Below are 9,958 nucleotides of genomic sequence, written 5' to 3'. Positions count from 1 at the left end.
TGGCCTGGGTAATGGCAGATCGGGGAACGCAGACAGTCGATTTTTAAAAAAAGGAAATATTTACTCTTAAATCTCTCTGGACGCATTAAAAGAGGGCGTGAGTTCCTTTTGGTGGGAAATCACAGCAAATGTTTAAAGGATTTAAAGAAGTAAAATCATCAACGGCAGATTTCCCCAGTTCAACGCGTCACTTTGGGTTTAATGGTGTTAGGAAGCGTTATTCATCATGCAAAACCAACTGTTAAAGAAGTGTATGTGTCTGTAGAGGAAGCTGTGTGGGCGAAACTGACCTCTATGACATCACAAGGGTCACTTCCTGTTTGAGGGGAAGATGAAAAATATCAGGGTTTGACTTGAAAACTAATCACTGGATTCAATAAAAAGGTTAAGAAGAAGATTCATGTTCTTCAAAATGAGCACAAACAAGAAATAACCTTTCTGATGTCACAGATGTCAGGGAGCACAGCGCCCTCTACAGCCACAGGCGCCTTCCTACCTGTGTTTTTACATGCTGAGGTGTGAATCTGGCCTCCCGTGTCAAATTCTAATATTATTTCTTCATCGTTTCGCTGCTCTTAAAACGTAACTCTACCTCACTCACACACTCACACACACACACACACACACACACACGGGGGCATCGTCCAGCATGGCTTACAGTCTCGGGCACGTCAGCGAATCTCATTATGGGCTGTGGAGCAGTTTAGCAGGTGGCTTACACTTCCTCAGCGCGCTGGTTGAGGTTAGTGGGGGTCACCAAGGGTCTGGAACTGAGCTGGAGGTTAAACCTGCCGGAGACAATGAGGTCACCACAGCACAACTCTCAGCTGTAGCTTCTCTTTAATCATTTTTTAATAATAAAGATGACACATTTCACGAGGAGCAGCAGATATTTCCAGAGCAGATTTCTGTTAAACTATTACAAACAACTCAAAGACTTTAAGGAAATGTGAAATTCCAGTGGATTTTCTGGTTGCGCAACATAGTTCCCCAAAACATTAACACAAAAAAAAAAGGAGAACTTGGCAGAATGTTTGGTACTGTTCAGTGAGGGAGCGACGGTGTGGGAATGGGAGGGAAGAGGGAGGATGTAAAGTATTTGCGGAGGGCGCTGAGGGGTTTAGAACAGAAGGCGTTCTGTTGTCTTGGCTGCGGAGGAGCAGGTCTCCATGTCGGGCGCAGAGGCGACGGCCAAGTTGCTCTGGGGGAAAAAGCAGAGCCCACGTTCCAAAAGCATGCGAGGTAGCTTCCTGTGAGGATGTGAGGCTCCTGATTGGCCGCTTCCCCCCCCCCCAAAACCCAACGAGGGAGTAGACGTAGATGAGGTGTGTGAGGGAGGAGCAGAGGAGCAGAGGGAACATTTGTCTCACATGCTGGCTGTAATAATCCCTTAATGAACTTCCAAGAGTAGGAATGATGAAAACGGAAATGGAAAAGAGGATGAGAACAAAAGAGCAAGAGGCAGATCGGACTGTGGGACGTAACAAGGGATCAAGTGTGGAGGGGAGGAAGTAGGGCTGAAACGTGTGTGTGCTTGTGTGTGTGTGTGTGTGTGTGTGTGTGTGTGTGTGTGTGTGTGTGTGTGTGTCTCATTCACTATTAGTTGACTACACATAGAGAAAAATGTCTCAAATACAACAATCCAACAAACTGACTGTAAGCAGTTGAACACAAATGAAGGCAAAGATACAATGCACAAGTCTCTCTCTCACACACACACACACACACACACACACACACACACACTCACACACACACACATACACGTACACGTCATGGTGATTGGTTTGGCTCGCTCTCAAGTGGTCTGTCTGAAATCCCCTAACCAATCCTCTAATGTCGTCAGACAGCGCAAACCTGTGACATCTCGGTGAGGGGGTCAGAGGTCAGATAAGTGTCTGCAGGGTCTCTGCCTGCCTGTTCAGCCTGCAGCCACCTGATGGAGGGACAACGTGACAGAGTTCCTCCTCTCATGGCAGCAAACAGAGCCGTATTGTTTCCAGTATGGCCTGTAACTGGGCCGGGAGAAGGTTTTCAGCTTTGGTTCTGCAATCTCATTTGTTTTCCATTTACACTTCTCATGCATCTATTGTCTCATGTGACCTTTATGATAATGAAAACGTTGCTGCTTGGGCCGCTGTGTCATATGATAGATAACCGCTACAGGCAGGAAGGGCCGGAAAGAAAGAAGTGAAACGCTCACACACACACACACACACACACACACATACACGCTCATGATACTAACATGAGGGAAAGCTGCAGTTCTGTTAAATGATGGAGCTTCAACAGAGAAATATTACAAACTAGGGACATAAATGGCCTGTTTGGCCGTTTGTCAGTTCATGTGGTTTCTAAAACAACATCTCACCTCTTTCGTAATGAAGAAGTGATGTTGCATATGAGAGTTTTGAAATATGACATCGCAACTGACCAATAAAAGATATGTAGATAACAGCAGTTAACCATGGGATCAATACGGTCCATCGGCTTTCAACAAGACGCCTGCATGCAGAGGGGTGTGTGTGTGTGTGTGTGTGTGTGTGTGTGTGTAACTGCACATTCAGGTTTTAATCTGCAGTAAGCTGGTTTATGGGCTCGTCTGCCGTGACGCAGATATGCCTGTAAATCTCTATGTTGATCGATTCTCCATGACAACTAACCTGCCAAAGCACTTAAACATACCTTACATGCCGTTCCATAAGACAGGATGTGTTTGTTTTCTGTGTCTCAATAGCACAATAGCTTATCTACTGCAGCTTTGAGCCAATGTAAAGTCACAACAGACCTGCAGAGATGGACACGAAGTCTCAAAGGACATGCGACCCCTAGAGGCCGGTGTGTGTATATGTCATTCTGCCTCCTGCTCACATATATTAACGGTGAAACTACTTTTAACTTACATTTATGATATTTGTTGTCATGCACTGTGACTTATAAGATGTCTGCTGCTTGGAATGTAAGAAACAAACATTCTTAAATGAGTTTGACACCCAATAAGTGTAAGAGGTCCAAGCTGATCAGATTCTTCTTTACTCCTGATGTTTAGACAGTAAAGTATATAGTATTCTAATAAACTGCACATGTTTCTCTCAGCATGTGACAGTGAGGCGTTCATGAACATGTTTCAAAGTAGTAAAAACCCTTTCACGCATTGCAGTGGTATAAAAGTGCTGCTCAGGACTGAAATCGGATCCGTGTGGACTCGGCTTCATATCAGTACCGATCAAGTGCGGGGGGCAACATCCTTTACGTGATGGACGGCTGACAGAAGTGGGAGTTGTGAGCGATCGTCTCCGCGCTGGGAGGTGCAGCGGTCCAATCAGGCTCCTTGTGTCACGCCTCTTTTCCCAAACGCTGCCTGCGAGCCCGCAGCGGATCCAAGTAGCTGAGGAGGAGGAAGCTGCGGTAACGATCAGACGGAGGAGTTTGTCAATCAAACCGACCCGCCCCGACGCTGCGCAGACAGGAAGCGGACGGGCCACATTAGCGTCTCCAGCTGCTGCGGAGTGGGACGCGTGTGGCTTTACGCAGAACCCCCGAGAGGAAGAAACGCCAAAATGTAAAGATTAAACAACTTAACTGCACTGCTATACAAGTCGGTGGCCGTTCTAAAGGTGCTGCGAAGCCAAATTGACGCTTGGAGCTGCAGTTACGCAGGAGAGACGCACGATGGTCTGTGCGTAAAAGCGAGACGCGGGGGACTGAACCGACCAACTTCTGCTGCGTGTGAAGGTTTTGACAGATGCAATGGATCAGTCGGTGAATGTTTCGAATGCAAGGGAAAGCGGACGTGTTCGGGGACTCGGACATTAACAGTTTATGTCCGCTTGACACTTTGGAGACGGCGGGTCCGCAGAGCGCACAGCGGCTCAGCAGATGCGTTACAGCCGCTGAGTCTTACGGCCGCAGAGCTCCTGAAGTGAATTTGTCTGGACTGCAGACTTTATGTAAGAAGTAGGACACGCAGATCACCGCCCCGCCAGCCCGGGAGACGAGCAGAGACCATGACTGACATCCGCTCCAAACGGCCATTACTCCACAAAGTTGCAGCTCGCTAATGCCACTGCGCCACAAGGAGCCAACGGAGAATTTCGTCTTTTTACACCCCGTCTACCTCTTTTCAACATGGACGAGAAGGTTCCCTCGATCCCGGCGTGCAGCGGCTCGGACGGGGAGAGCATCAACCTCAGCGTGCTCAACTGGGAGCAAGTGCGGCGGCTGGACGCCATCCTGACGGGCTCCATCCCCATCCACGGCCGCTGGAGCTTCCCTACTCTGGATCTCAAACCGCGCGACATTGTGAAAGTGGTCCGGTCCCGCATGGAGGAGAAGCGGATCCACGTCCGGGAGGTGCGACTGAACGGCTCCGCGGCCAGCTACGTCCTGCATGAGGACAGCGGGCTGGGATGGAAAGACCTGGACCTCATATTCTGCGCAGAGCTGAAAGGAGAGATGGAGTTCCAGATAGTCAAAGACATCGTGCTGGACTCTCTGCTGGACTTCCTGCCTGAGGGAGTGAATAAAGAGAAGATCACACCAGTGACCTTAAAGGTAACAACGGGCTCATTTTAATATGTTATATATAAAAGCAGTGCTGTGTTGAATGCACTCTATCTTCTCCTGGTTGATCTTTGTTTGGGTGCAAACTGTGCAGAAAACGTTTGACATTTCCAAAAGCACTCAAATGAGGCCATAAAGCATAGAGACTCTGAATGGATCCAGCCGGGGGGGTGATGTAGGTCCTAGCATAGTAAAAAGGTTGGTTTCAAATTCAGAGAGGATTCAGTCTAATCCAATTGTAGTGGGACGTACATACAGTTACCTAGATACCAGCGAACCAGGTTTCAGGCTCCTAATGGCCACCAGAGAGCAAATTGAGATTTTATCATCTCCAAATAGCTTTTGCATCTGGTTATTGGAGCCAGCTGATACGGAGGCCTGCAGTGAGGACTTAATCTAAACCATAAGAAACTGTGATGGCCGCGGAAGATTATGAAGAATAAGCTCATGTGCGGGTGAAAGTATTCAGCCAACTTTCTATCGCAGTTGGAAAAAGTACGAGAAAAAGAGGAAGAGTTGGTAAGCAGAAGCAGAAAAGAGCCGAAGGCCTGTTTGTGAAAGACAGAACACGTCTGAAACTAATTCTCCTTTATACATGATTCATTGTTTGAGAATTAAAACAATTATAGGTCACAGTCATGGATGATGTCTGACGTATTCTTTGCATAATGAACACTAACTGTTCACTGACATGTTCATATGAAGGTTAAAACACATCCAACAAGGCCTCGGACTGAAAACTTTAATCAGTTCCATCGTAGACCTGAATGGAGTTGAGGTCAGGTCGTAATCTGTGTCTGCTGGTCTCGTTTCTAGGAGGCTTATGTGCAGAAGATGGTGAAGGTGTGTAACGACTCCGACCGCTGGAGTCTCATCTCGCTCTCCAACAACCGCGGCAAGAATGTGGAGCTGAAGTTCGTGGATTCCCTCCGGCGGCAGTTTGAGTTCAGCGTGGACTCGTTCCAGATCCGGCTGGACTCCCTCCTGCTCTTCTACGAGTGCTCTGAGCACCCGATGGCTGCGACCTTCCACCCCACAATCCTCGGGGAGAGCGTCTACGGCGACTTCCCCACCGCCCTCGATCACCTGCGCAAGCGCCTAATCTGCACGAGAAGCCCCGAGGAGATCCGAGGTGGGGGCCTGCTGAAGTACTGCCACCTGCTGGTGAGGGGTTTCCGTGCGGCCTCCGATGTGGAGATGAAGCTGCTGCAGCGCTACATGTGCTCGCGGTTCTTCATAGATTTCCCCGACGTGTGCGAGCAGAGGAGAAAGATGGAATCCTACCTCCAGAACCACTTTGTGGACCTGGAGGACAGGAAGTACGACTACCTGGCGACGCTGTACAACGTGGTGCAGGAGAGCACCGTGTGTCTGATGGGCCACGAGAGACGGCAGACGCTGGGCCTCATCTTCTCGCTGGCGTTACGAGTCCTGGCCGAGCAAAACGCCATCCCCAACGCCGCCAACGTCACCTGCTTCTACCAGCCGGCCCCTTATGTCGCCGATGGCAACTTCAGCAACTATTATGTGGCCCAGGTGCAGCCCGTCTACTCCTGTCCGCCCTCAGCCCCTCACCAGTACATTCCTCCATCCCACCGGCCCATGTACGCCACCTGGTTGCCCTGTAACTAGCAGCATGGTGCAGGTTTGTGCACAATCATGGACACGTTTCATTCACGCACTCTTAACTGGATGAAAGGGTGCGATGATTCTTCTTCACCTGCTCCTCCAGAGTTGGAAGTGCACAGAGAAGGAGGGGTAATGAAGATGAAAGAGGAGAATAAAGGCATTTTAAAGGGTTTTTTTTAGGTGATGAGGACAAGAGACTCGGATGGAGACAATGGACCAGGGAGCGTCTGTCCTCAGTAGAGTCCCACAGGTCAGCGTTAGGATCCTGTGTGAGGTTGATACGGAGGAAACATCAGGTTGAGTTCAGCCTGGTGAGGATCAGACCGGATGCAGGACAGTCTGACTGCAGAAGACAAACATTGATGGCATCTACATCATCTTAACATGTTGTCAAAGACTCAAAACAAGCTCACACAAGCTGACAGTAACAGCTGGAGGCAGGGCCAAGCCAAACACGCGTCTGAAGGTAATGAAGAGATATCGGTCAAATCCAGGTGTCTGTCTTATCCATGAGAAGTGAGACTCTTTACACAGACGATGCAAAACCAGGACCTGGGTGTTTGTGTTTACAAATCCACAGATCGACTTTGATCCCCAAGTTCATCTGAATGATAAAAAATGCACCAACAACGAAACAATGCATGATTTATTCCTGTAGGGAAATGATTCTCTGTAAAGTGCCTGTAGGTGAGACGTGTGTGTGTGTGTGTGGACAGAGACGGTCTGGGACACTGGGGGACTCACTGATTCACAACTGTGTTTAGTTGAAGACTCTGCTCTGATCTGCAGCTCTGTTGGACTCCATGACAACCAAAGAGGAAGTGACAACACAATCTACAATCTCATCTTTAGAAATGGGTTGGGGAGGGGATCAGAAAGGTTCATAACGGTGATAGAAACGGAGATGTGTGGTTTAGGAGGATATAGGCCAGAGAGAAAGAGAGGGAGAGAGAGTTTTAGCAGGAAGAGGGCGAGTTAGAGACGTGCATGTAGACGTAGACTCAGCTCTTATCTCTTATCTGCTCTCCGACTGGTGGACCGACATTTGTACATTACATTACATTACGATCATTTGGCAGACGCTTTTATCCAAAGCGACTTACATTACATTTCCACCCTTCGCAGGGGGGGAGCAATTGAGCAACACAATCAATCAAATCTTCTTTTTTTTTTGCAGAAGGAAATTAAATGGAAAAGAAAACACATACAAACTATATTACTGTGGTCACATATCTCACATGATGTTACGCCAAAGGGGAAACTTAAGACTGATTGATTGGTTTCTTATATTTTAAATGTACGACTCGATTGAACTCTGTATCATCAAACATATAAAGGGGCCACTTTGATATACTTTGTATGTTGTTGCATTTTACTGTACATATTGTAAATGAGTGCCAGAGGGCGAGTAGGGACCAGGGAACACACACACACACACACACACACACAGACACACACACACACACACACAGGTGTCACATCCCAGGAGCTGTGTGTTTGTCAGAGGGGTGGAGGTCGGGTTGAGCACACAGGGATGTTGCGGCTCTGGAATGGAGCAAACGCAACACTCCTGGTTGAAGTGAAAAGGATCCAGCACGGACGTGTGAGAAGATCTGCAAAAAAAAAAAAAAAGCTCCGTGAAGCCAGAAGAAGCTTCACAAGACGAAGATGTGACGACCGTGGACGCCGGCCAATCAGTGTTTGATCTTTTTTGATGGGATGAAAGGAGAAATGGATTTTTTTGGGGGCTGTTTGGGAAGTTTTAGTTTTCTCTCCAGACAATCATACACACGTTTGAGCGGATAGAAGGCAGATTTGGTTTCTTTGGTTTGGAAAAAGTCGAGGTTCTCTGTCAAAGGCGTCGTCAGATCTCCTATTTTTCTATCGATCTCTATTTTTGTACAGTTTGTGTTCGGCCGATGTTATTAGACAGATTCAAAGCTGAACTGTTGAATTGAATAATGTGTGTGCGAGCAGGTGTGTGTGTGTGCGCGTGTGTGTGAATTTGTCTAATGCTGGATGATGAAGAGGGGAGCTGGATGCAGGATAAATTGCTTGTGTATGTGTGTGTGTGTGTGTGTGTGTGTGCTGGGAGCTGTTTCATATGGATTTCTGTTGCTCTAAGAGATTGTTTCACTGTTGTGTGTGTGTATATTGGATTGAGGAGTAATGATCTTGTATTTGTGTTTTAAAATGACCGACTTGATCATTAAACTGAGAGAAAGACCAACAAACACAAGCTTCCTCACTTCATTTGTTCACCATCATCACACACTCGCAGGCTGCAAACTAAGCAAAATAATCAATCACAGATGTTTTACATTATTGAACCTTATCTTTGTCCCTGAGCTCCGTGTGGTGAAAGTGCCGAGTCAGCTAAACCAGCCGGGACCTGATCGGCCGTACGTGAGTGTGGCCAGCGTGCAACTTTGTGGGCAACCTCACTTCCGGCAGAGCCTCGTCCTCCAGGGCCTTATGGTATGCAGACTGAGTGGAGCGGCTCCATGTAGATCTGCGTCTCTCTCTGACGTCGTAACTTCAGTCAGAAACCCTGTTCAGGATTCTGGACCTCAGTTTCCCCAGGAAATTCTGAAGAAAAACAGCGACATGTGTTTTACTCACACTTTCAGTCTTTCTTCCTCTTTTTCATTTCCTCTCTTTGAACCCGTTGACCAACACTTGCCACAACCCGTCCAGTGACTTTATGCAAATTTTGCGTTTGCAGAAATGCTCCTAAACACATTTGTAGAATTGAAAAAGTTCTGCGACTGAGGATGAAATCAGAACTTTTACCAAATCTCAAATACGAGAAACGACTGATGTAACGACGTGAATGTGGAGCGAAGGAAATGAAGGAAGTGAAGGAAATGAACGATATGAAGGACGTGACAAACTGAGCTGTGGCCTGCTTTGCTGCGTTTTGTGGCTTGGCCTTAATTGTCAGTCCTTTTTTGTGACACTTAAAGTATTTTCAAAGTATTTCCCTGGATTCCACTCCAAAACCTGGGTGGAATCTGATCCTCACTGACACTCAGACTCAGCCTGATTCTATTCACGCTCTCTCCTTCTTTCCCCGCCTGTCGCTCACTCGCTCCTTCCTCCTTCCTGTCTCTGACCAGGTAGCTGGGGTCAGAAAGAGAGAGCGAGAGGGAGAGAGAGAGAGAGAGAGAGAAAGAGAATACAGGACCCATGTTATCCCTGTTAAGAGGGAGAGAGTGGACACTAAATATAGCCCCACCCCCTCCCCCTGTAAGGACATTAGCCCATCTGCAGAAAGCTGATTAGCCTCCTTCATAAGCATGTGCTCAGTTCTGTGGTGCAGTTACAGCCCAGAGATTTGCTGGCTATTGCACTGTAACGTATACCTCCATCCCCCCCAACACACACACACACACACACACACACACGTACACGCCCTGCTGTCGATTAGATCACTCTTGCATAGGGCAAAACAAAAACAAAAAAAGAGTTCACCTCCTTATCAGGGCCTCAGAAATGAAGTGAGACAACGAGCGGATAGGTGTGTTGCACAACGAGCAAGGGAGTTAACGTAGGTGTGTGTGTGTGTTTGTGTGTGTGTGTGTGTGTGTGTGTGTGTGTGTGTGTGTGTCTGAGGTAAATGGCTATCTGATAAAGAAGGAAACGTGAGCGTCTTTTACAGGAATAGTAATTGATATGTAGTACTGAAGAAGAGGAGGAGGAGGAGGAGGAGGAGGAGGACAGGATTCCACTCTCTGGAAAGACTTATGAGAGGTGGACGGTCTTC

General features: G+C 47.7%; 1 protein-coding gene across 1 annotated transcript; it reads left to right on the top strand.

Moving 5' to 3' along the window:
• The first annotated feature begins 3,383 nt into the window (after positions 1–3,383).
• LOC143008419 (terminal nucleotidyltransferase 5A-like) lies at positions 3,384–8,406 on the top strand. The gene is made up of 3 exons (XM_076160175.1): positions 3,384–4,554; positions 5,380–6,372; positions 6,433–8,406. The coding sequence occupies exons 1-2, from the start codon at positions 4,129–4,131 to the stop codon at positions 6,193–6,195; spliced, it is 1,242 nt and encodes a 413-aa protein (XP_076016290.1). The 5' UTR covers positions 3,384–4,128; the 3' UTR covers positions 6,196–6,372; positions 6,433–8,406.
• The last annotated feature ends 1,552 nt before the right edge of the window (positions 8,407–9,958 follow it).

This window comes from Genypterus blacodes, unplaced genomic scaffold (assembly GCF_046128005.1).
Source record: "Genypterus blacodes isolate CSIRO-AG114 ecotype Tasmania unplaced genomic scaffold, CSIRO-AGI_Gbla_v1 ptg000104l_1, whole genome shotgun sequence".
Taxonomy (NCBI): Eukaryota; Metazoa; Chordata; class Actinopteri; order Ophidiiformes; family Ophidiidae; genus Genypterus; species Genypterus blacodes.
The sequence above is the reverse complement of the archived record's forward strand: the minus strand, read 5'-3'. Positions and strand labels throughout refer to the sequence as shown.